General features: G+C 37.3%; 2 protein-coding genes across 5 annotated transcripts; both read left to right on the forward strand.

Annotated features, from left to right (window-relative positions):
• Positions 1-6,492: 6,492 nt before the first annotated feature.
• Positions 6,493-6,975, forward strand: LOC138899099 (uncharacterized). Its single transcript, XM_070185216.1, has one exon. It carries the CDS (start codon positions 6,493-6,495, stop codon positions 6,973-6,975), a length of 483 nt encoding a protein of 160 aa, XP_070041317.1.
• A 7,702-nt stretch (positions 6,976-14,677) lies between these two features.
• LOC104117114 (OVARIAN TUMOR DOMAIN-containing deubiquitinating enzyme 7) lies at positions 14,678-27,705 on the forward strand. Of its 4 annotated transcripts, XM_018777941.3 has the most exons (13): positions 14,696-14,850; positions 15,097-15,426; positions 15,528-15,634; positions 15,895-15,970; positions 19,241-19,390; positions 19,554-19,615; positions 22,462-22,546; positions 22,658-22,804; positions 22,925-23,045; positions 24,630-24,763; positions 25,153-25,250; positions 25,837-25,978; positions 27,054-27,705. In XM_018777941.3, the coding sequence occupies exons 4-12, from the start codon at positions 15,950-15,952 to the stop codon at positions 25,964-25,966; spliced, it is 948 nt and encodes a 315-aa protein (XP_018633457.1). In that variant the 5' UTR covers positions 14,696-14,850; positions 15,097-15,426; positions 15,528-15,634; positions 15,895-15,949; the 3' UTR covers positions 25,967-25,978; positions 27,054-27,705. The 4 variants fall into 4 exon arrangements, with proteins under 4 accessions (XP_009626399.1, XP_033517424.1, XP_009626398.1 ...); XM_009628104.4 differs by lacking the exon at positions 15,097-15,426 and having other exon boundaries at positions 14,678-14,850; positions 24,639-24,763; XM_009628103.4 differs by lacking the exon at positions 15,097-15,426 and having other exon boundaries at positions 14,681-14,850.
• Positions 27,706-27,924: the final 219 nt, after the last annotated feature.

Below are 27,924 nucleotides of genomic sequence, written 5' to 3' on the forward strand. Positions count from 1 at the left end.
AATTTACGGTGTTAGGGGAGAGGACGAGTCATTTATGACTGAGCAAGATCTTTTAATAGAACTTTGATTCCTCCAAAAAATTAATATCCAAACCAAAAACTACTCTCTTCGACAATAGTTTTGAATTGTGCTTGAACTCAAAATAGCAAACTCATTGGCCACATAGCTATTTGAATTAGCAAGGATTTTATTCGCATTCAGTTACAAATCAAAGGACGTATAAAATTATAAAATTCACATTCCATTATTTTATTAAATTCGATTGATGAAGTTTTTAAAAATAAATTATAGTAGTTATTTTGCATATTTCAAATAAGGAAAGTATTTTTATATGTGGAACATTTTGAATTGATTTTAAAGTATTAAATATCAGGACTTCAAATAAGAAAACATTTAATAAGTAGAATTATAATTTAAAGTCCCTATATATTAGGAAAAAATAAAATGGCAATTTTGTCTAACTTCAAATATATTTTTTAAAAGGTAAAAAAGACAAACGACATTTTGCTAAGGGCCTTCGCGCTTTTAATATATACTAGTTTTCGGGTACGTGCGTTGCACGTGTTTATCGAGTAAATATAAAGAATAAATAGTTTTAATATATATATATATATATATATATATATATATATATATATAGATTATTATAAAGTAAACGTTAACGTTAAAATAAATGTAATATTTGTTTAAATGATGCAAATAAATGTTATTTCATTGACACAGCAGATGAATTCAATATCTTCGAAATGACCTATTTAGTTAAATTAGTAATACAATATTTATAGTATAGTAATTACATAAAAATGTCATCTATGAAATTGCATGCTTGATTCTTATCGTTAACAATTTTGGCCTAAAGTTTTCTCATAATAACTGACATTATCCAAAAGTAAATTAGTATTGCATAGCGATTAAAAGTCTAAAAGCCGAATTCATATCATATGGTGTTATATTTTTCACAAAGTTGCACAAAAAATATAATGAACTGCTTATTAACAATTGAATACTCAAAACACCTTTACATAGCTTTTTGTTTTCTTTCTAAAAAGTTATAGCACTATTTTCGTTAAAAACGAAGATTTATAGATATTAATAAAGAATATAGCAACTTGCTAACTCTACATATTGTGTAATCTATTTTTTATGAGTTAGAAAATTATATTGTGCACCTAAAATATTCAACTGAAATGAAGAAAAAAATACTATCAATCTGATTAAAAGGCTAAGACAAGTCTTTCAAGTTTCAGTTATACGATTAAAAAAAAACATATAATAATACCTTGAAGATCTATAAGAAAACATGAGAGGCCATATTCCAATATTTCTTTCAGCAAAATTGCTAGCACGCGTCTATGCAGTATAAAAGAAAAGAGAGTAGATGAAATTAAAATTAATCTTCTCTATTAGGGATATACTAAAATTAATATTATCATTGGTAGTGTTAGCTCTATTTATACATAAATTTATGTTAAGATTATTGTTAATAGAGGAATAATAGATGGTAAATATTTTGAAGAAATTTTTGACAATCAACTTTCACTAACCGACCTTATGAATTACACATGAATGTACATATATCAATAAATATGTACAAATAAAGATATGTATATGCTAATATACCTCTAAAGACTAAAACCAGAAAGCTCTAATATTTCCTTGCCTTCAGTAGTAGGAAGTAATATAATTAATGGCATGAATTGTTGTGCCATGGATCAACCAAATCTATGAAAAATGAGAAAATAATTAGATCATTAATCGCACATCTATTAACTATGTGCAACCATAATCTATATAAATTATTGTATAATTAAAAAGAACACAATCGCAAAAGAGAAATCTACGGAGAATGGTCTTAAGGTGGGTTTTCATTTTTCCGCCCATAGCTGAAATTCTTGATAGACATATGCATTTTTCTAACCCTAATAGGATTTTATTTGCAACTAAAATCCGAAGATAGTATTTAATAACAACTATATTTCTTAAAAAGAAAAGAATAAGAGGAAATAATTTAATTTTTATGACTCTTCACGTTAGAACTGTTGTTAATTTATGAAGCTAGCTTCACCTTATAGTATTAAACAAATACTTAACAAAGTTGCCAACAAAACTATAGGAATAGGAGTCCTGACATGGATAGAAAATAATTGAAAGCCTTTTTTTTCTTTATGTTGATTTAAATAATCAAAATTTAATACATAGAATTCAAAGTGGCATGTTCATAATTGACTTCAAAATACTAAAGAGAATGTAATATTTTCTCTAGATTTGCAGCACGTGAAATAGGAGTTTAATGTTTAATAGGAGACTTGGTTCAATTGCGTTAAAAAATAACTATGGATAATATGAATAATAACAACTGTGAATACTAATCGATTATAATTCCATAATACAAAATAAAAACTCCTAAACCTACAGAACAATATGTGGAAACAACAATTTCCTAGTTTTCCTTTAAAGAAATGTTCATAATATAAAGTTAAATCAAAATTACTTTTACAGTTTCAAATATTATGAGCTCCAGAAAATACTTGATAAATAAAATTTATGATAGTCTTATAATTGCAATTGAAAAAAAACAATTTACAACCCTTCTTTATCTAGTAATAGAATTGATAAATTTCAATAAGAAAAAACAGTAAATAGTTTTGTGGCCTCACTCTTTGTAACATAAACTTTTATAACCGAACAAAGAATACTACTAAGCGTAAAAGGAGTCGAAAGTTCTCGAAGGATTTGATAACTATATTTACAAACTTTATTTATCAGTTATTCTTTTACAAGCAGAAAATTAAATAAGGATGGATTTAATATACAAAATTTAGTTGATTTTAAAGTCTTAAATATTAGGAAACTAATAAATGACTATTCCTAAAAATTAGGAAAATAGTTAAATGACTATTTTATCTAGTGTAAAATCTATTTTTAAGGGTAAAAAAAGGGAACGAATGTAAGGCCCCGTAAAATTTTGCAAAAGAAAATAATTTTTCGTGGTGCCGAATTGGTTTTTACGTGTTGAGTATTATATTTGGGTTGAACAATGCATCGGAAAGTAAAGAAAAATTTTTGGCGAAAAAGTATATTTCTGCAGTCCATTATGCGACCGCAGAACCACTCTGCGGACCGCATAATGGCTGCAGAGTGAGGCAGTTAATTGGATCAGTTGGAAGCAGCTATGCGGTCGACTATGCGATCGCATAACTGTTATGCGGTGCATTATGCGACCGCATAACAGTTATGCAGAACGTATAGTGACCGCATACACAGACAGTCCTTTTGGCTATTTTGTAACTAATTATGCGACCGATATGCGGTCCGCATAACAGTTATGCGGACCGCATAGTGACCGCATACACATACCTTGTTCTGGAGCTCTATTTTTTGGGTTTTAAAAATCCGACCCTATTTCGTTAAATACACTCTTTGGGCCATTTTTGAGACATAATCTGATATTTTAGAGTGAGAGAGAGTGCCCTAGAGTGAGAAGGAGTTCTTCAATAATTTTTCTTCTATTCTTGCTCAAGTTTTGGAAGATTAAGAAGGGAAGCTCACTAGGTCTTCATCCTAGAGGTAAGATTCTACACCCTAAACCTTAATTTCGAATTTTTCTGAAAATGGGTAACTAGCAAGATAATTTTTGGGCACGAGAGTTATTTATTTTACATGCATGTGTTATCAAAGGGTGTAGGAAGATTGTTGAGCTAGAAATGGTAAAGATTGGGTTGTGGGAAACCTTATGCACATATAGTGTTTGATAAAATGCTCAAGTGAGCTAGAACCATGATCATCTTCCTAATTTTGGTTCAATTTGTTATATTTCTAAAATAGATTGAAGTTCCAAAGAATTTCGGAATATTTAGAGTGTAAGGAAGCTCAAGTGAGGTATGTTGGCTAAACTCTTTTCTTAGAATTGAATCCCACGATATTCATGTAAATTATGTAAGTCCCAAGTGATTCATTATGAAATTAGCTATTCTGAGTAGGATTGGGTTGAAAGATATATGTTCAACAAGCATCCCAAATGCTCTATTCATGTTATGTTATCAATTGAGGATGCGTTAAAGTATGGGATGTGCATTAATAATGTTTCGACTTTAAGTCAAGTTCAAATGAAGGCTATTATGCCAAATTTTGTGAAATACCTCTATGTGCATTAGACTCTAAATTGTTCGCATGTATACTACACACTTTGATTTGAATTGTGCTTGTTGTTGATGGTGAGAATGATATTTGAAATTGATAAGGTGAGCATGAAATACTGAATGTGGTTAACGTGCCAAGAATGATCTTATAATTATGGCGACTAATGCCAGTGAAATGAAAAGATGTGAAAGTATTATGAAATGCGATGATTGATATAAAAAGGTTGATGTCTCAAATAAGACAGCCTAGCCGATCGGGTCGTGATCAGACACCATGCCGCACACATGGTGGTGATTGTGCTGGAAATTATAATTGAAATGGTAATTGTGGTTGATGTCCCTAATGGATAGCCTAGTCGATCGAGTCATGATCGGACTCCGTGTTAAATACGGTGGTATTGATATTGAGAGAAATTTTGGTTGATGTCTCTAATGAGATAGCCTAGCCGATCGGGTCGTGATCGGACTCCATGCTAAGAGTACGGTGGTACTGATTTTTATAAGTAATGGTATTGTGAATAATGATATTGTGAATAATTGTATTGTGGACAATGGTATTCGATACTAAAAATCTCCTAATGTGAGATATAGAAATTAATTTGAACAGTGTCTTGATTCTAAATTGAGGTTTGATGTTGATTAAAGCCTCCTTTGATATTATGATAATCTTGTTTGTATTATTTGTCATTCTATTGAGAAGGTGTTTAGTTATACATACTAGTGCTATTCGACAGTACTAACGTCCCTTTTGCCGGGGGCGCCGCATCTTTCAATGGATACAGGTGGTTCCACAGCAGGAGATATTGATCAGTGATAGCAGTACACCTTCTTCCCAACTAACTTGGTGAGCCCCACTTCATCCCGGGATCATGTATCTTTTGCACTTTGTGTATTCGGTTTGAGGTATAGCCGAGGCCTTGTTGCCGGCATTATCATTGTACTCTTCTTTATCTATAGAGGCTCCGGAGACATAGTGTGGGTTGTGTATTGGTGTTGGGAAAATACAAACTATGTTATGTTGTGGATGTATTACTTGTCCATTTGAGACTTTAAAAATGATGAAACTATTGGAGATGAATTGGTATTGTAGACATGAACACATATTCGTCTAATTAATGATAATATGTATTATCTCTATTCATGGATGAGTTTGGGTAGAATAAAATCTAACAGGCTTGCTCGGTCGGGTTTACTCGGTTGAGCGTCGGTCGCGCTCCTTAGTTTTGGGGTGTGACAAACTTGGTATCAGAGCCTAAGGTTTTAAAGTGTCCTAGGATGTCTCGGAGCCGTGTCTAGTATAGTCCTTATTATCGGTTTGTTGTCAACCACATCTATAATTAGGATGCTACATGTGCATTTAGGAATAATACCCTTCTTTCATGTTCTTGATCGTGTGATAAAGCTTGTTGTAAGATTGTTCCTCCTTTAACTTCCGAGTTGCTCTAATTTTCAGTACATGGCACCTAAGAAGAAGGCAAAAACTGGCCAAAGAGCCAATGTTACCCCAGGAGTGACAGTTGATCGTATAATTGATGATGCGAGTGAGCACCCGAGGAGTGAGAATATTCCTCCAGTTACTACACTGCCTGACTCTACAACAACTGATCAGACTGCACATGTCCCTACACCTACTGAAGGTGCAACAGTTCCTCCAACTGATATACCAGTTCCACCTCCAGTTCCAGCTTCTGATTCTGGTGTTTCTGATGTTGATCTTAGGGGAGCCATACAGATGTTGGTGTAAATAGTGGCTTCTCAGACCCAGAGGTCAAATGTTGCACCCACTTCTTCCAGTTAGCCAGGGGATTCTACTGGTTCCAGGGTGAACAGGTTTCTCTAGTTGGATCCTCCAGTGTTCACGGGTACTAACCCAGAGGAAAATTCCCAGGATTTTATTGATGAGATGCACAAGACTCTCAGAGTTATGCGTGCTACTGAAACAGAAGCAGTGGAATTGGCCTCCTACCGCCTGAAAGAGGTGGCATATTCTTGGTTTGAACTATGAGAGGAGTCCCGTGAAGAAGGAAGCTCTCCGGTGAAGTGGAGTGAGTTTGCCGATGCCTTCATTGATCATTTTTTGCCTGCTGAGACTAAGGCAGCCCGTGCTGCTGAGTTTGAGAACTTGAGGTAAGGTAGCCTGAGTGTGTAGGATTACCATATGAGATTCGCGTACCTGTCTAAATATGCTATTTACATGCTGCCCAATATGGAGGCTAGAGTTCGCCGATTTGTATAGGGCCTTAGTCCCTTGGTAATTAATGAGGCCGCTACAACAACCTTGAATTCAGATATGAACTATGGAAAGATGGTGGCATTCGCTCAAGCCACATAGACCTGCAAATTAAGGAACAAAATGGAGCGAGATGGTAGTAATAAGGCCCGGTCTACGGGAAACTTTGGTGGTTCTTCAGGTGGTGGCAAGTCAACATTCAGAGGAGGATCGTCAGGGCCATCACAGTCCTTTGCTCAGTCTTCAGCTAGTGCACCGCCATCAGGGCCTAGTCAGCAGCAGCAGTGGAGTCGTTTCAAGCCCAGTCAGGGCAACAGGGTATCCAATCAGCAGGGTCGTCATGGTGGTAGATTCCAGCAGCAGAGGAAGCCCCCATGTCCTAGGTGTGGAAAGATGCACCTAGGAATATGCTACATGGACCTACTCATATGCTACAGATGCAGATTGAAGGGTCACATTCAGAGGGATTGTCGTTCATCCCGTCAGGGTGCGAGCAGGGGCATGGCACAACCAGCCAGTTCTGCAGCTACTACATCCGCAGCACCTCCTCCAGCTCGAGGCACTCCAACACCCGCAGGGCGTGGTGCAGCTAGGGGTGGAGCATAAAGTTCGAGAGGATCCGGCCGTTTCTATGCTATGAGAGGTCGCCAGAATTCAGAGGCTTCTCCAGATGTTGTCACATGTATATTGACTGTCCAATCTCATGAAGTATATGCTCTTATTGATCCCGATTCCACTTTATCATATGTCACACCTTATGTTGCTATGGAATTTGGGATAGAACCAGAGCAGCTTTATGAGCCATTCTCTGTATCTACTCCGGTTGGTGAGTCTATTTTGGTCGCGCGAGTTTATAGGGATTGTATTTTTATGTTGTGTAATCGGGACACCATGGCCGATCTTATTGAATTGAGAATGGCTGATTTTGATGTGATAATGGGGATGGATTAGCTTTGTTCATGTTTTGCCAAGCTTGATTGCCGAACCAGAACTGTTAGGTTCGAATTTCCAAATGAGCCAGTTATTGAGTGGAAGGGTGATGATATGGTGCCAAAGGGTAGGTTTATTTCCTACCGTAAGGCCACAAAGATGATCAACAAGGGATGTATATACCATTTGGTCTGGGTTACGGACACCGATGCTGAGGCACCTACACTTGAGTCTGTGCCTGTTGTGAATGAATTTCTGGGAGTCTTTCCGGATGAACTCCCTGGGATCCCACCAGACATGGGGATTGATATGATGCCAGACACGCATCCTATATCTATTCCACCCTACATAATGGCACCGACAAAATTGAAGGATCTAAAGGAACAATTGAGAGATTTGTTAGAAAAGGGTTTTATCCGGCCAAGTGTGTCACCTTGGGGCGCACCGATCCTTTTTGTAAGAAAGAAAGATGGGTCACTGAGAATGTGTATTGACTATCGGCAGATTAATAAGGTAACAGTCAAAAATAAGTACCCACTGCCAATGATAGATGACTTGTTTGATCAATTGCAAGGTGCCAGGTACTTCTCCAAAATCGATTTACGATCCTGGTATCACCAATTGAAGATCAGGGAGCGGGATATTCCGAAAATAGCTTTTAGAACCCGGTATGGGCATTTTGAGTTTCTAGTAATATCTTTTGGGCTAACAAATGCCCCAGCAACCTTCATGGATCTTATGAGCTGAGTTTTAAAGCCAATCCTTGACTCTTTTGTGATAATGTTTATTGACGATATTCTTGTATATTCACAAAGTCGAAAAGACCATGTCGATCATCTGAGGGTATTCAACAAACCCTGCAGCAGCACCAGTTATATGCAAAGTTTTCAAAGTGTGAATTTTGGCTTGAATCGGTTATATTCTTAGGTCATATAGTCTCTAGTGAGGGAATTAAGGTTGATCCTTAGAAAATTTCAGCTGTGAAGAATTGGCCGAGGCCTACAACTCCAACAGAGATTCGCAGTTTCTTAGGCTTAGCTGAATATTACAGAAATTTTGTGGAGGGGTTTTCTACTCTTGCCTCTCAATTGACTAAATTGACGCAGAAGACAATTAAGTTCCAATGGTCAGATGCTTGTGAAAAGAGTTTCCAAGAATTGAAAGCAAGATTGACTACGACACCGGTGTTGACTCTACCAGAGGGTATAGATGGATTTGTGGTATATTGTGATGCTTCAAGAATCGGGCTTGGGTGTGTATTAATGTAACATGGGAAGGTGATATCTTATGCTTCTAGGCAACTCATGAATCATGAAAAGAACTATCCAACACATGATTTAGAACTTGCAGCAGTGGTATTTGCATTGAAAATTTGGCGTCATTATTTATATGGAGTCCATGTGGATATATTCACGGACCATAAGAGCCTTCAATATATTTTCAAACAGAAGGAATTGAATCTGAGGCAGAGAAGATGGCTTGAATTACTCAAGGATTATGACATTGATATTTTATACCATCCGGGGAAGGCTAATGTTGTGGCTGATGCTCTTAGCCGAAAATCTATGGGTAACTTAGCACACTTGGAGGCATATCAAAGGCCATTGGCCAAGGAAGTTCACTGATTGGCTAGTTTGGGAGTTCGTCTTGCGGACTATAGTGAAGGAGGGATAGTTGTGCAAAACAGGGTTGAATCATCACTTGTTGTGAAAGTCAAAGAGAAGCAATACAACAATCCATTGTTGGTACAATTGAAAGAGGGAATTCATAAACATAAGAACATGGCCTTTTCTCTTGGCATAGATGATGTTACACTGAGGTACCAAGGGCGACTATGTGTTCCAAATGTGGATGGTCTCCGGGAAAGAATTTTGACTGAAGCTCACACTTCTAGATATTCCGTGCACCCAGGTTCTACAAAAATATATCATGATCTTAAGGAAGTCTATTGGTGGAATGATATGAAGAGGAATGTGGCGGACTTTGTGGCAAGATGTCCGAATTGTCAGCAAGTGAAAGCCGAACACCAAAGGCCCGGTGGGTTGGCACAGAACATAGAAATTCCAATGTGGAAATGGGAAATGATTAATATGGACTTTGTGGTAGGATTACCGCGCACTCCGCGCAAGTTTGACTCAGTTTGGGTGATTGTGGATCGACTCACGAAGTCAGCACACTTTTTGCCGGTTAAGTCTACCAACACAGCGGAGCATTATGCTCAGTTGTATATCAAAGAAATAGTCAGGTTGCATGGCACCCAGTTTCCATCATTTATGATCGGGGAGCACAATTTACTGCTAACTTTTGGAAGAAATTTCAGCAAGGTTTGGGTACTCAGGTGAATCTTAGTACAACCTTTCACCCGCAAACTGACGGGCAGGCAGAGCGGACTATTTAGACACTTGAGGATATGTTGCGCGCTTGTGTTCTAGACTTCAAAGGTAGCTCGGATGATTATTTACCACTCATAGAATTTGCATACAACAATAGTTATCATGCTAGCATTCAAATGGCACCGTTCGAGGCTTTATATGGTAGGAGATGTAGATCTCCCATTGGGTGGTTTGAAATTGGGGAAGCAGAGTTGATAGGGCCAGACCGTGTACATCAGGCTATGGAAAAAGTTAAAATCATTAAGGAGCGGTTGGAGACTGCTCAGAGTCGTCAGAAATCCTATTCGGATGTTCGTCGTAGGGATTTGGAGTTCAAAGAAGAAGATTGGGTATTCTTGAAAGTTTTCCCCATGAAGGGTGTAATGTGATTTGGTAAGAAAGGGAAATTGGGTCCGAGGTATGTCAGACCGAACAAAATCATTCAGAGGATCGGTGAGGTGGCGTACAAGCTTGAGCTACCACCTGAGATGTCATCAGTACACATGGTGTTTCATGTGTCTATGTTAAAGAAAGTAGTTGGAGATCCGACACTTATTGTTCCGGTTGAGACTATTGAGGTAAATGAGAAATCGACTTACGAAGAGATTCTGGTTTCTATTATTGATCGCCAAGTCCGAAAATTGAGAAATAAAGAAATTACCTCCGTGAAAGTGTTGTGGCGCAACCAACAGGTTGAAGAGGCTACTTGGGAGGCCGAGGAAGAAATGAAGAAAAATTATCCTTATTTGTTTGAATAACTATATATTTATAAATTTATGATCTAGGAAAATTATAACACTTACTTTCTATGAATTTTGTATCAACTGTACAATTGGCGTTAAGGGTGTTCCTTTCTGGAAATACATTGCTTATGAGGCCATAATTGGTGTTGTTTTGTATTATGTTACGTTGTTGGATTACCTATATGTTGTTATGATGTATTTCTGGGGCTCTCTGACAGGTGGATAGGCCTAGTTACAAAGGGAACTCTGGCAAAATTTTTGGAAATTTAGGGAGTTAATCAAATTTAGGGTTGCTAGTGTATGGTATGAAAAACTAAGTTGCATAAGATGCTAATAACAGATTTTGCCCCTCATTCGAGGACGAATGATCCTAAGTGGGGTATAATGTAAGGCCCCATAAAATTTTACAAAAGAAAATAATATTTTGTGGTACCGAATTGGTTTTTACGTGTTGAGTATTATAGAAATTCTTCGTGGCGAGCTTGCGAGCCGCGGCTCAAACTTTTTGGGTTGAACAATGCACCGGAAAGTAAAGGAAATTTTTTGGCAGAAAAGTGCATTTTTACGGTCCATTATGCGATCGCAGAACCATTCTGCGGGCCGCATAATGGCCGCAGAGTGAGGCAGTTAATTGAGTCAGTTGGAAGCAGCTATGCGGTCGACTATGCGATCACATAACTGTTATGCGGTGCATTATGCGACCGCATAGTGACCGCATACACATACCTTGTTCCGGAGCTCCATTTTTTGGGTTTTTAAAACCCGACCCTATTTCGTTAAATACACTATTTGGGCCATTTTTGAGACATAATCTGATATTTTAGAGTGAGAGAGAGTGCCCTAGAGTGAGAAGGCGTTCTTCAATAATTTTTCTTCAATTCTTGCTCAAGTTTTGGAAGATTAAGAAGGGAAGCTCACTAGGTCTTCATCCTAGAGGTAAGATTCTACACCCTAAACCCTAATTTTGAAATTTTCTGAAAATGGGTAACTAGCAAGATAATTTTTGGGCATAAGAGTTGTTTATTTTACATGCATGTGTTATCAAAGGGTGTAGGAAGATTGTTGAGCTAGAAATGGTAAAGATTAGGTTGTGGGATGATGGAATCCTTCATAAAAAGGACCTTGAAACCTTATGCACACCTAGTAGGATTGGGTTGAAAGATATATGTTCAACAAGCATCCCAAATTCTCTATTCATGTCATGTTATCAATTGAGGATGCGTTAAAGTATGGGATGTGCATTAATAGTGTTTCGACTTTAAGTCAAGTTCAAATGAAGACTATTATGCCAAGTTTTGTGTAATATCTCTATGTGCATTAGACTCTAAATTGCTCACATGTGTACTACACACTTTGATTTGAATTGTGTTTATTGTTGATGGTGAGAATGATATTTGAAATTGATAAGGTGAGCATGAAATACTGAATGTGGCCAACGTGCCAAGAATGATCTTATAAATATAGCCACTAGTGCTAATGGAATGAAAAGATGTGAAAGTATTATGAAATGCGACGATTGATATAAAAAAGTTGATGTCTCAAATAAGACAACCTAGCCGATCGGGTCGTGATCGAACACCATACCGCACACATGGTGGTGATTATGCTGGAAATTGTAATTGAAATGGTAATTGTGATTGATATCCCTAAGGGATAGCCTAGCCGATCGGGCCGTGATCGGACTCCGTGTTAAAGACGGTAGTATTGATATTGAGAGAAATTTTGGTTGATGTCTCTAATGAGATAGCCTAGCCGATCGGGTTATGATCGGACTCCGTGCTAAGAATACGGTGGTACTGGTTTTGTAAATAATGGTATTGTGAATAATGGTATTGTGGACAATGGTATTCGATACTAAAAATCTCCCAATGTGAGATATGGAAATTAATTTGAACAGTGTCTTGATTCTAAATTGAGGTTTGATGTTGATTAAAGCCTCCTTTGATATTATGATAATCATGTATGTATTATTTGTCATTCTATTGAGAGGGTGTTTAGTTATACATACTAGTGCTATTCGACAGTACTAACGTCCCTTTTGCCGGGGGCGCTGCATCTTTCAATAGATGCAGGTGGTTCCACAGCAGGAGATATTGATCAGTGATAGCAGTACACCTTCTTCCCAGCTGACTTGGTAAGCCCCACTTCATCCCGGGTCATGTATCTTTTGCACTTTGTGTATTCGGTTTGAGGTATAGCTGGGGCCTTGTTGCCGGCATTATCATTGTACTCTTCTTTATCTATAGAGGCTCCAAAGACATAGTGTGGGTTGTATATTGGTGCTGGGGAAAGACAAACTATGTTATGTTGTGGATGTATTACTTGTCCATTTGAGACTTTAAAAATAATGAAACTATTGGAGATGAATTGGTATTATAGACATGAACACATTTTTGTCTAATTAATGATAATATGTATTATCTCTATTCATGGATGAGTTTTGGTAGAATAAAATCTAAACAGGCTTGCTCTGTCAGGTTCACTCGGTTGAACGTCGGTCGCGCTCCTCGGTTTTGGGGATGTGACAACGACATTTCGCTAAGGGTTCTCGTGCTTTTAATATAACTAGTTTTAAGGTACGCGCTTTGCGCGTGTACCCTATTTCATTGAGTATAATTTTTAAAAATAACGTGACTATTATTGAATAATATATTTGAGTTATTGGACAAAAATTAAAAAATATTAGCTCTTAATAATGAATGTTGATTCAATCTAGCTAGTTCACCAAATAAATAAATCTTGTGCAATAAAAGTCTGTTATGCCATATTCTGATTTATGAGAAGTTTGGGAATATATTACGAAATTATTATTAATTTTGTTAAATTGTATTTTGAAAAATTATTACTAACACGAGATTTTGAAAAAGAATTAAATTGGATTATTTTGCTAATTAATTAATTCAAAGAGTGGATTATTTATTCTTACCATTAAAAATAATTATTTATTTATTTTTTTGCATTGGGGATTTTTATTTTATAATAATAGAGAAAATATAGATAATTTTTTTAACTCCTTTCGTTTTCAAACAATACTTTTCTTAATATTTAAAAACTATATTTAATAATAAATAAATTTATTAAGTATAAACCTCTCACTATCCCTTAAAATTCTAAGTTATTACCTATAAAAGAATGAATTCCTAAACATATTTGAAAGGGAAATTGCCGTAAGAAAATAGAAGGAAAAGAGAACATACTCCTAGTTCTCCCACATAATATTTAGTTTGAAATCCTAAATATTAAACTTTCTACTAATTTTAAAAGGAAAGATTTCATAACCAAAGTTTTAGTTATGAGTCCTACATACTTCAAACAAGGAAAGATTTAATAAATAGTAGTATTTTAATTGATTTGAAAGTTCTATATATTAGAAAAATATTTAAATTACTATTTTGTCTAGTGTGAACTCCATTTTTTAAAGGGTAAAAAAGGCGAACGACATTTGGTTAAGGGTCTTCGTGCTTTTAATATAGTATATATATATATATATAAAGAGAGAGAGAGAGAGAGAGAGAGAGAGAGAGAGAGAGAGAGAGAGAGAAGTTTATGTAATTTTAAGTTTTAATTATATTTTAGTCTACTGGATTTGTTGTTGTTGTATATTTTTATTTATTTCATGAATACACTTGAAACAAGTGAGTTGCATATGGGAAAAAATCTTTATTTTTTCTCTAAACACTAAAGAAAATGAGCAATTATTACAAATATTATTCTATGTTAGGCGTGCCCTAGCAAATATTGAGAATTTAAAACTTAATTATATTATTTCATTGATAAAGATAAAAACATAAGTACTAAAACATAATTAAAACACAAGTAAGGGATACATTTGGATGGTTGTTACCAATTGTATTGTATCGTTACTTTAAATACAATGTTTGTTTTAATTGTTACTTAAATTTATTATATCGTATCGTTAAATCTGTTGTTACGTAACTATGAAAAGTACCAATTTATGAAACGACGAATTTGGTGTGGTGGCGTCGTTACATTGCTTTTCCCTCATCTTACCCTTTTTTATTATTAAATAATCATATTTTATTTTTTACCCTATTTTTTTATACAATAATTCTACTCTGTATCCTATTTTTTTTGTTGATAATATTGCAAGTTTATTTTTTATATTGTTGGCGAGTGACATCATAAAACGATAATAAACGATACACTATATCTAAATATTATATTCATTAAATAATATAGTACAATACAACACGATATATTATAAAACTAACCATCCAAACAAGGACTCGGGATCGGGAAAACCATAAATAGATAGACCGCGACAAACCCTCTATTTCAGGCCACGAATCGTTGGCGGACTAACTGATTTATTTTTTGAAGTTGAGAAATAACCAATCGAGGAAGCGAATTTGATTTAAATAGAAGAGATGGCCAAGGCAAAGCATCAAAAGGCCAAACCCAACAAACAATCCCATGTACGTTCCTTCAAAATAATATAAACTCCTTATCTCTACTGTTTTCGCTCTTTGTTAATCAAATTTATTGGTGAAATCATAGTAGGTCTAAAAGATATGGGTTATACCACTTACCACATGTAAATACCAGATAAAAAACAGTCTAATTATGATGAATTGTACAGATGATTCATATAAGGGATTTCAATTAGTTTGGGATTTAAACACATTTGATTAATTTCTATATTTTTTTTCATGCCACCTTAGGCTAAGAGATTTTAGCTCACAGTGATCCAAGGGTGTGGCCTACCCTGGGAGGAGAACGGTGAGGTTTCAGGTTCAAATACTAGTAGAGGCAAAAGCATCAAGTGGTTTCTTTCATTTGCCTAAGTTTAGGTGGGCAGAGTACCTGGTACGTGTGTTGGTGGGAGGTAGCAAATTGCCATAAAAAAGTGTTGAGCTAACATTGTGTGATTCTGTCCGCTTTGGACCAAGCCTACACAGTTTTCCCCAAAAGGCCTCAGTATTCACACCTTATATGTAGCTTCGCAATCTTTGTTGTCATACACCAAACAAAAAGATTCTACTTCAGATGGTGTAAGTATGGAAATTGAGTGTGCTGGTTAATAATGTACTGAGGCTATGTGCTTTCTTTGTCTTTGTTACTGTCATTGAGCTGAATCATGCATATGCAACAGGCTAAAAAACATGGGAAGCAGGCTGATATTTCTGAATTTCGAGCTCAGCTTGATGCATTGGGCTTAAAAATTATTCAAGTGACGGCAGATGGAAATTGTTTCTTCAGGTTTGTACTTAGTAAGATTAACCCTTTTCTACATATTGGTCTGTATCAGAATCCGCGTGAATGCGTATGTAAACTCGATGCATGTTCATCATTGGTTTAGAAATGCATAAGATGCGACCTTAATCTATATTGAGGTTGTATATCTAAGCAATGTATTTTTATACTTAGCAAGTTCTTGAGGTTTCCATGCCACATGTAATAGTAAAGAGTGCTTACTTGAGCTTCTGAATAAAGGTTAAGCAATCATTGTATTTACGCAGGGGATTAGCTGATCAATTGGAAGGCAATGAGGAGGAGCATGAGAAATATCGGGATATGGTTGTAAAGTTTATCAGGGTACGTGTTTCTTCAGATGAATGATTTTCCTTCAGTACGCTATCAGGTGACGTGGAATTATCTCCGTGCAATCTTGTCATTCAATGCAAGATACGCTCAGGATACACCTAGGAACAATATTTGGTAGCTATCATGTTGGTGTTGTTTGTAGTTTGGTTATGAATATCCTGTTGTATTAAAAAAATAGGGATAAAAGGGATATTGAGGTTAAAATTAAATTTTGAAATAGAGGGGTTACCGCGTAATTAGCAAAACCTGAAAATTACAACGAATAATAAAGCCTACGATGCTTGGGATAGGAAGTAGGAGGAATTAGAAGGTCTGAAACTCGGAATGAATTAGGGATCTGGAATCATGAAATTTCAGGCTACCAGCCAGGGTTTCATATGAGATTCCGAAGGAAGAGGGCAAGGGGGAGGAGCAAAATTGAAGTTGTCTTGTTTCGAGATTTCGAAGAGGAAGTTGATTTAGGTTAAAAAAAAATAGTAATACAAGAAAGAACACAATCTGGCTTTATTCTCAAAGTTCGCATCTTTTGATGGTAACTGTATTTGAAATGAGCTCCGTAATCAGTATTCGTATCCAAACTATATAGCTTAAGGTGTTGTTTACAAGTGGTAGGATTTTTAAGCTTATTAATAGTTGAGAAAACCTTAATTAAAACAATCAAACTTCACTAAGAGGATTCATATAATTAATCCCAATTAGTTTGGTATTAAGGCACAAATGATTGGTATTGATAGATGGATTTTGTGAAAAGTTTATATAAGGATGTAATGTCTAACTTAGTTGAGACTCTTACTGGGATGGGGTCAATTACAGTTCTACTGAGAAGTAACGTCATTTTGGCAAGGCAAGAAGAAGTAGCTTAGAAACTTAAGTTTCTTCTACAACTGTTATTTTTAATTTTCCTTTTCTTTTTTTTTCCTCTCTCAAGTGTCTGCCTTTATTTTCCCCTTAGGGTTTTGGCCTAGTGGTAAAAGCATAACGGGTAAAGTGTGGGTTAGACGGACATCACGAGTTAGAATCCTACGCAGACAACAAAGCCTGGCATTTAAGTGGAGAAGGGTAGAGGGGTCAGACCCGTTATCCATTGAGTTTAGAATCATGCACCAGCTGGCCTCAGGGATTTCTTGGTTATAATAAAGAAAGAAAGAAAAGAAAGTGTCTACATTTGCTCTCTTCTCTGAGCTTATTCCCAATAATTTGTCAGCAAAGCTGCTGACACTGTCAATATTATCTATATTATACTCTGGCATGAAGGCAGGAAGGACTGAGCCATGCTTGTGACATATGTACTATGTACTACTTTTGTCATATGGTTCTATCCTATGACTAATGTGAAGGGTGGTCGGGGAGAGGAGCGTTGGAATCTCTGCTCACAGTCCAATATGTCTGCACATTAGTCATAGGATAGAAATATTGCAGGGTGGGCCGGGGAGAGGAGTGTTGGAATCCTATGACTATATGCTATGTTCTAATTACTATTGGAGTGTTTTCTTCAGTTTCAACTTAGACTGCAAAATTATTTATCTATTGATTTTTTTAGGACATTTGGTATCAAGTGTTCTTTTTTGGTCCGTTTATCTAGCCACGTCTGGGCAGATAACGACTTTTTGAACAAATAATTGTTCTGATAGTTATGATGTTAGCCAAATGCTCTCGTATATGAAGATATTACTTGTTTCCAACAAGCTCTTTTGATTTAGAAATGCATAGCAAAAATTGCTAATAACCTTTACTGCAACCTCCAAGGCATTACTTTTCTCTTTAGTTTTTGTATATCCTAGTTCTGCTGTTACCTCCAAGATTCCTAGAGAAGTTCCCTGGAGATGCCTGGAGGCAAAAGGTGTATCGGTTCCCTACATTATGGCGATTAAGGACATGTATGATGGGGCTAAGACTCGGGTTAGGACAGTAGGAGGCGACTCTGAGCAGTTTCCGGTTGTAATGGGGTTACACCAAGGTTCTGCGCTCAGTCCGTTCTTATTCGCCCTCGTGATCGACGCGTTAACACACCATATTCAAGGGGAGGTGCCATGGTGCATGCTATTTGCCGATGACATAGTTCTGATTGATGAGTCGCAAGCCGGTGTTAACAAGAGGCTAGAGGTTTGGAGACAGGCTCTTGAGTCTAAGGGTTTCAAGTTGAGCAGGACGAAGACGGAATACCTGGAGTGTAAATTCAGCGCTGAGCCAGGGGAAGTGGGCGTGGATGTGAGGCTTGAATCACAGGTCATCCCGAGTAGAGGCAGCTTCAAGTACCTTGGTTCGGTTATCCAGGGGGGAGGGGAGATCGACGAGGATGTCACACACCGTATTGGGGTAGGATGGATGAAGTGGAGGTTAGCATATGGAGTCCTGTATGACAAGAGAGTGCCACCAATACTCAAAGGTAAGTTCTATAAAGCGGTGGTTAGACCAGCCATGTTGTATGGGGCTGAGTGTTGGCCCGTTAAGAACTCACATATCCAGAAGATGAAAGTAGCAGAAATGAGGATGTTGGGGTGGATGTGCGGGCACACTAGGATAGATAAGATTAGGAATGATGTTATTCGGGAGAAGGTGCACGTGGCTCCCATTGATGACAAGATGCGGGAAGCGAGGCTTAGATGGTTTGGACATGTTCAAAGGAGAAGCCCAGATGCTTCGGTACGGAGGTGTGAGCAGCTGGTAGTGGAGGGCACGAGAAGAGGTAGAGGGCAACCCAAGAAGTATTGGGGAGAGGTGATCAGACAGGATATGACGAGGCTCCAGATTTCCGAGGACATGACACTTGATAGGAAGATGTGGAGGTCGAGTATTAGAGTTGTAGGTTAGGATGTAGTTGAGTCTTGACTTACTTCGTACCATTGTAGGACTGGCCACGTAGGTTTTTTTGTCTAGGGTAGCTAGTGACAATGTTGTGTTTTACTACTTCGCTTTTCAGTGCATGTCCTATTTACTAGCTATCGTTTTTTGCTTTGCATCTTTCTTCTGCATTTCATGGCGTTCCTATTTTTTCTATGATTGTTGTGGTGATACTAATGTTGTCTCCTCTTGTCGTTTTGTCCTTTTGTTTTCTTGAGCCGAGGGTCTTTCGGAAACAACCTCTCTACTCCTTTGGGGTAAGGGTAAGGTCTGCGTACACACTACCCTCCCCAGACCCCATTAGTGGGATTCTACTGGGTTGTTGTTGTTGTTGTAGTTCTGCTGTTACATCATGTTCTCTAGTACTTAGAACACCGAAACAGATTTTTAAGGTACTAATAGTGGAGCTATATTTAACAGAATAACCGTGATACATTTGAGCCTTTTATTGAAGATGAAGTACCATTTGATGAATATTGTGAGTCCATGGAGAAGGATGGCACTTGGGCTGGACATATGGAATTACAAGCAGCTTCTCTTGTTACTCATACTAATATATGCATTCACCATGTACGTCTTCTCCCCCCACTTAATCCCTCTGATACTTCTAAGCAGTTCTTGATTCTTTAGAACAGCTAGATCTTTAAACATCAAAGTTGCTCACTTCATAGTGCTCTGACCTGATGTTCAAGGGATTTTAGATTGACTATTTTTTACGTTCAATGTGGTACAGCATATGTCACCTCGCTGGTACATACAGAATTTTGACAACCGTGAATCTCGGATGCTTCATCTGTAAGTGTTGAAAGAATATGAGATTTCATCTTTCACTTGCTTATGTGTTTATTTGTCCAGATATTGTTATTCTTCTTAATGTCATACAATATTTCATTATCATGTTAGTCAAAACTTGCTATAGTTTGAGTCAATAGGAGTAAAGTAGAGCCCCTCCAGCATGTTTTTCTTTAGTTGTTTAACAGGAACGTTTCTTAGCTGGGTTAGGTTGTTGGAGGACTGATACGAGTCATTTTCATTAATATATTTATTTAGGGCAGTTATAATTGGCATTTAGCAGGTTTACCATCAGTGTTGTCAAAGGCTCATGCTTAAGCCCTGAAGCTCAAAAAAGCTCAGGGACGGCACTTCCCTGGCTTAAGCTACGTTTATATGTAGGCAAGGTACTAAGGCGTGTGCCTTATTGCCCATACATTCTATCTTGAATCCAACAATATTAAACACAAATATAATTGGCAAAGAGATGTTAGTTGTTACGGAAAAATTATGAATGGTTTTGTTACTTTTTTCTTGCATTACAGATATATTTTTATTGTTTCTCTTCATTGCGCCTTTTTTTGCTAAAGCCCACATTTTAACTGCGCTTTACGCTTAAAGCCCTGGTAGACCTGAACCGCTTTTTAAAGCTTTTCGCCTTTGACAACATGTTGCATTTGCGTTGCAATATGAGAATAGTCTTATGGGAGATTAGTTTTAGTATATTAGTTGTTGGAGGAGACAGAGGAACTAGATGCGTAATAGACAGTCTCGTACCTTATTGAAGTTAAAAGTTGTTTTGTTTTTACTTATAGTTTACATTCTCTTGGACCAGTCTAATATTGTATTTGCTAACGTCATTCATATAGAATAAAAGAGCGTCATGGCAGTAATTCAGGAGGAGGATGAGAAAGTTCGGTATTGTAATATCTATGACATGTCCCAATGCTCGACATCTTCTTTGAAGCTTCTTTTCTTTCACAGACCTAGTTGAATGTTTGTAACCTTGTTCCTCCATCATGACTCTCCTAGTTGTCCTTATGTTTGCTGTCTATTTCTTCACTTCAAAGTCTTCTTTGGGTTTTGAGGGGGAGGGGGGGTTGTGGAAGGCAAATTCTCCTTTCCTCCTAGTAAAAGCTGAAGCTTGGAGGTGTATGTAGATCATTTTCTTTTAGTTGATACTAGTGTTCTGAATAAGGTGAGGAAGTTTGAGACGCAAGGCATCCCAAGTAGAGGAAGTTTCAAGTACCTTGGGTCAATAATACAAGGTGATGGGGAGACTGATGAGGATGTCAAACACCGTATTGGAGTAGGGTGGATGAAGTGGAGGCTCGATTCCAGTTTCTTGTGTGATAAGAATGTGCCACTGATACTTAATGGTAAGTTATACAAAGCAATAGTTAGATCGACTATGTTGTATGGGGCAGAGTGTTGGCCGGTCAAGAACTCTCATGTCTAGAAGATGAAAGTAGCTGAAATGAGAATGTTGAGATGGATGTGCGGGCATACCAGGTTAACTAAAGATTAGGAATGAAGTTATTCGGGATAATGTGAGAGTGGCCCCTGTGGAAGATAAGATGCGGGAGGCGAGGTTGAGATGGGTCAGGCATGTTAAGAGGAGAAGCACAAAAGCCCCAGTTAGGAGGTGTGAGAGGTTAGCCTTGGTGGGTATGAGGAGGGTAGAGGTAGGCCTAAAAAGTCTTGGGGAGAGGTGATTAGACCGGGACATTGCGCAGGGAGCTTACTGAGAATATGACCCTTGATAGGAGGGTGTGGAGGTTGAGTATTAGGATGGAAGGTTAGTAGGTAGTCGATCGTTTCCCTTTGTCTTCCTCTGTTCGTTAGCATTAATGTTAGTTTGATATCATTTTATTCTTAGATTGCTATTATTACCTACGTTTTAGTTGCTACCTTGGCTTCGGTATTCTTTTATCTTGTTGTTGTTACTACTTGTTGCCATTACTTCTTTTCATCTTTTCTTTAGCCGAGGGTCTATTCGAAACAACCTATTTGCCCCTCCAGGGAAGGGATAAGGCTGCGTCCATCTTACTCTCTCCAGATCTCACTTGTGGGAATTTACTGGGTTTGTTGTTGTTGCAGTATTCTCAATAAGTTCATGACAAGTGATGTAATTTTTCTAAATACTTGGTCCTGCTGCATGGACATCTCCCTCTCTCCCTTTTTTTTCTTGTGCATGCCTACAGATGTTGTTTTATAGGAAGGGGATTGGAGAAAACACAAGAAACTCATTTTAAATACTATTTTTTCCCCTTTTTTAATCTGTTATATTTTGCTTTGCTTTTCTAGTAGTTGTAAACTTCACAACTTTCTATCTCTTTGGTTGTTTGAGAGATTTAAGGTTATATTCAGTGTACCACTTCGTTTCTCTTCTTCCAAGGCAAAATGTAAATCTTTTATGGATAGACGCAGTCTTGTGAAATAGCTGACAATCAAGTTTTATAAGCAGCTTAGACCTTCCCCTCCCCCCTCCTTCTCAACTGTCACGTGTCTTTCTTTCTCCATTGTGGAGAGTCTGCTGTCTCTAGCTTTTTGCTGTACTGTGATTGACCGACCGTTTTGGTCCATTTTCATTAAATAACAAAGAACAGTTCCAAATCATGTAGAGGTTAACCTCCACCTCGTCTTTCTTAATAAAGAATTGATTATCAGAAGGAACTAATGATTATAGTGGTGTGCCTCTTGAACCCTCTGAGATTATTGTCTCTACTGAAGCAAGTGCCACTTATTTGGGTTAAAATGGAACAGCCTTTGGCATTTCTTTCTCTACTTCTTAGCCCCTTCATCATTACTTCTTACCCCTTCTTGCATTTTATACATGTTAGCTGCCTGACTTGCTTATTTACTGTCAGTTCTTATCATGACGGAGAGCATTACAATAGCGTTCGGCTGAAGGAAGATTCTTGCATTGGACCTGCTAGTCCGATTATTATCAAGGTTTATAGCACTTCATTTTTTAGTTTTTATTATGGGATTAGCAATGTCCCTTCTGTAACAACGAATTAGGATTTCTTGCAAGAATTCTAATAACCTTCAGTTATTTAAAAGGCTGATGCTGATCTTTCAGCAAAATCTCATGAAGCTATAGCTGCTTCCAAGTCTAAGAGAGACACTTCTGGGAATGTTGTTCAAGTACGATCAGTCAAAGTGGTTATGGCTGGAAGTGGGTGTGATGACATAGTAAAAGTGGAACAGGTCATTTGCCGATATCTGTTTCCTTGGTCTACAATGATGTGCAATTTGTCTGAGTGTTAAAAGAAACCTACATGTCTCTGTACTTGATATCTACTTCTTTTTTTATCTGCTCTTCTCTAGGTTTTACAACAGGTCAGTGGTGATGTTGATGCTGCAATTGAATATCTAATCGCAGAGCAAGGGTCCGAGGACCAGTTAAATGCAAATGATAACATTTCTTGTCTGGCAAGCAGTTCACAAGGTAATGATCACTTCAGTCTTGCTTTTAAAGTGATTCTGCCTATTGCCTTTCTCTGAAATTAGAGTCATGGTAAATTCTGGTTTTGTAATCATCAGACTCCCAAAAACATGAGTTTTTGACAAATAAAAACTAGAAACTGGAAGGCTTGTTATTCAACACGACTTATATACTCGTGTCAACCTTTGCATATGTAAATATTCAAATTTTAATGAATATTATTTGGCCCTCTTTGTTGATATTGCTTGTTTCTACTGTTTCTTATTATCTTTCTTGAGCTGAGGGTCTATCGGAAACAACCTCTCTACCTTCCCATGGTAGGGGTAAGGTCCCCAGACCCCACTTGTTGGAATTCCACTGGGTAGTTGTTGTTGTTGTTGTTGTTTTAATGAATATTATTGAAAAAACACGGACTTCTGTCCATATGGTAGTGGGTTGCCCAGGATTTACCGTGAAACATCTTTGGTGACACATTTTTCCTTTTCCCCTTTTCCCTACTTCCATTGGTTTTGAGCTTTGACGCCTGGTCATCTTATCCAAATTAACTAACCTAGTTTAAAACTACTGATTTTTTAGCTATGTGAGAAAAATCAAACTTAATTTCTGGACTAGAAATAATTGAAACAAATTTTAAAAAATTTGGTCAAGGAGGAACCTGTTTGGCTCTTAAAATAGTAACTAGTTCAAACAAAAGGGGACAGATTAAGTACTATGTAACATGTAGTCAGAATTTCACTTTATAGAAGTTAGAGAACCATTCATTTTACTCCATGCTTTGCTAGTCGACCTTCTTGACCTTATTGAAAAAGCCAAAGCAAGTTTCCTCTCTCTTTCTCTCCTTCCCTTCCCTTTTATTTTCTGGGCGGAGGAGGGTGGGTGGTTCTTTTGTGGGATATTTCTTTGGATCTATGTTCAACCTCTTCCTACTGCTTTGAGAAATCCGTTTGCAAATGCCTGCATGAGAGGTAAGCTAGATGTGCCCATCTGAGGTACCAAGAGCTGTGGGATTTAGGTAGAAAGCTTTTGCTCCTATACACGGTAATATTTGATGTGCCATCATATGCACAATAGCCCCTTTTAGGTGACAGTACATTTTTGATAGCTTGGGCTATAGATATGACGATGAAGCATGGTTTTATATCTACTTTTCACTATTGTCATAACTCTGTCGTCAGGCGGATACTTTTTCTGCATTCTCTTTGATAATGGTTCTCACACTGGGGAACCCATCCTTCTCATGCTTTGGTGATCACTGAGCTGGAATATGTATTCTTAGCTCTGGTTCTCTAAAGGTGTCCCCTTGCCATTCACCAGGGACTCCAGGAATATTTAGGGCTTGCTAGGTTGGGAAGAAACACCTTAACGTTATGAAATCTACTTAATGCTACCAGGATTTTGTCACAGAGCTAGAGACAGTGGTAACACATGTTTTGTTGTCCCCATTAATTGATAGGCAAGATATATTCCACAAACGTACACATGAGATACCTGTCTATTGCATCTATCATAGACGGGATAAACTGGTATAGTTATGTTTATGATTTTGTTGCCAGCACCTCGTCTTCTTATACTTTTCATTCTTTTTAGGGTCTCCAGGACAGCATGATAAATCCTGCGATGAACGCGATTTTAAATCTGAAGACCCACCTTGTGAAAAAGGTTCTACTGACTGTAGTGTCAAAGGAGCTTCTGATAGAAATACCACTCAGGAAGATGAAAAGGTAAAACAGCATGAATCTTGTTGTATCTTTCTAAAAATATATACTCCCTCCATTTCAATTTATGTGTCTTACTTTCCTTTGTAATATGTTTCAAAAAGAATGTATCTTTCTATATTTAGTAAGTAGTAACTATTTAACTCCAATATTCCACATGGCATATTTAAGACCCCAAGATTTAAGGGAATCTCGGCACATTACGCACATCTTTAGTTTAAGACCACACGATTTGAAAGTCTTCCTTATTTTTCTTAAACTCCGTGCCCAGTCAAACTAAAACATATAAATTGAAACAGAGGGAGTATTAGTTTTGTTCTTATGTTCATGTCTAATTGGAAACTGGGATTTAGTTACCGAGACCATCAAAACTTCGTCTTCTTTTGATGATGTAGAAAATTCCAAGAAATAAGGCCTGTCTCTGTGGTTCAAAGAAGAAATATAAGTCTTGCTGTGGATCAGTTGCTGGGAAACGTCCCACTAGCTATGCAGTGTATGGTTGTCGAAGATCACCTGTCTTTTTGGTTATTCCTGTGTATTTGTTGAAACCTTGTTGAAGTTTAGTTTGTTAATTCATTTTTGCGGTAAAATTGTGTACAGCTTAATGCCATTAGCTTGTTGTAACTTGTGCGATGCTACTGTAGTTCTGCTTGTTCTGCATATGCTTATCTGCTTCTACTATTATATGTTTGCACTATGTTGTATTTGCAATAAAGTCTAAAAAAAAAAGAATCTTAGAGAGCTTTCTATTTGAAAATCTTGAAAACTTTTTGCTTTCTAAGTTCGTTGATACATAGAGGCTGCTATATTGGATTTTGTGGGCTCTCCAAGTTATGAAGTTTGACAGCACAAGTATGATAATGTAGTGGTAAAGCTAAGAAAACACGAAGTACCTATCTTTCCTCCCATTTTGTTTTGAATTGAATAAACAAAATCCCTATATGCCGAGTTTGAAGACAAAATCGTCATGTTCATTTAACTTTTAATTCAGCCTCCTCTGTTTCCTAAATGACTTGATGTTCTGGGCACTTGGATTTCCAATTCTCTTCGCTTTCACATGCAATGGATATTTTTTTCAGCAACCAAACAATTGATTATGGCAAAGGTCGAAGAGACAAAAAGCAAGGCAAGAAAGTTCCACCTACCAATGTTACGAGTTCAAAACAATCTGATGCAAGGCCACCTGACTTGGGCGCGCTTTGTATATAATCAGTTTTTGAGGTATTTTCTTGCTATAATTGGTTCTGTCCATGCTCTACTATTTCGTCATTCTTTTCATCTTTATGGCCACTGATCAGTATATTGGTCGGTATGTAACCTCAAAAGTTGAGGCAACATTAGATTTGCCAGTGTTGTCTAACTTGTTATCCTGATAGCTCAAATCTTTTGTTGATTCCCTAGCTTGTTTTATCAATTAGCACAACATTATTTGCAAAGAGCTTGGATCATGAAACCTCATCTTGTATACTGTTGGTTAATTCATGCATAACTATAAACAGAAAAGAGGACTCAAAGCAGATCCTGGTGTTATCCATGGGTACTGGGAGCTCCTCTATATCTAATGGGAGGGAGGAGAGGGAAACCGGATCAAGAGTTGGGAAGGATATTTCTACCATGGAGGGAAGTCAGAAAAGAAAGGAAAGCGAGGACAGCTAGAGTAAATAGGGGGAGGGGGGAAAGAATGTTGAAGGAGGCACACCGGTGCATGACAAGGGAGGGAAGCAGGTATGGTGGAGGAGATGATAATTGCTGGGTGAATGGAAAGGGAGATAGAGAGATAATAAGAAGAGATTGATGACTGCTTGTCGGGACGAGGCTTGAGTGAACAGGGACAAGTTGAAGGAATAAGAAAAGCAGAGAAGAGAAACGGGAAAGATTTGCTAATCCTTTTACATGTAAGGGGCTTAAGTATCATTTCATGTCCTTATGGGGGATACTAATTCCTCCTTTCCCTATATATTAGTACCCCATCTCACGGGTGCCAGACGGAACTGATAGCATCCATCTGTATTTTGGTTGAAATAATGCTTTGATTAAATGAGTGCTAATATTCATTTCTTTTATCCAATTGAAACCATTGATAAATTTAGTAACCCGAGTTCGTATGATGGATGTGTCAGGCCTGTACTCATTGGCTGCTTAAGAACAAATATACCGCGTAGGTTTTCCATGCTCAAACCATCTTCCCCTCTGCTTTTGAATTTGTGGATAGGACGTTACAACTTTCCTATAGTGACTCTAAAAAATGATTTCTGGAGGCTTGGTCTCATAAAATACTGTACTTTCTATTTCGTAGGTACTGATTATTCTGCATTCCGCTTTGGAGGTCCATCAGATGCTACTTATAGTACTTTGTGAACTAAGGACTTGATTCATTGAAAGTGAGAGAACGTGGAGGTAAAGTATCCAGGAGGAATTTGAATCTGCTGCTTATTGATTTGTGCGGAATGAACGTCCAATTCATTTTCGGAATACCTTGGTTTTGGATGGTGCAATTCGTGGGTCCAATTTTACACTTCAACATATGTGGTTTTTGGTCCTATCTCAATGACTTAGTTCCTTTGGTTGTTTGGAGCGCGGAGTGAGAAATGGAACAAACGGGATCATTTTGAAGAACAGTGGACTTACGCAGCAAATCCAGCATTTCCTCGAGATATTGAACTAAATAAAATATGTGAGTATTGGGAGTAATTGAATTGGTTGCCAATAGAAAGCTTGTTGTTGCCTTAACGGCAGTTTTTTCCTCTTAGACTGGCGGTATTATTAGCTTTTTTAAATGGTGTCCATTTTTTAATCCTTTGTTAAGTTTTGCTTTAATGCACTGCTGTTGCGTCAGTGAAATACGAAACTTGGAATGTTTCCATCGAGTCATTGGTCTAGTTGAAGTTATTCCTACAGAATTTATCTTCCGATATCCACCAATAATTCTAAGATTTAAGTTATATACATTTAAGGGGTAAAAGTTTTTTACACTATGTTTTGTAGGTTACACTTTCATGCTTTCTATTAAAAAATTACCCGTACTTGGCTCTTTTATAGTGTAATGCTTTATAAACTGTTATGTGTATTTTTGTTAAACTCATATTTCAGACGCGTATTAGTCATGTATTCAAAATAAGGAACTTTTGTCTTATCACCTGTTGTTTCATCGAACAAATGTGTCATTT

Source organism: Nicotiana tomentosiformis, chromosome 9 (genome assembly GCF_000390325.3).
Source record: "Nicotiana tomentosiformis chromosome 9, ASM39032v3, whole genome shotgun sequence".
Lineage (NCBI taxonomy): Eukaryota > Viridiplantae > Streptophyta > Magnoliopsida > Solanales > Solanaceae > Nicotiana > Nicotiana tomentosiformis.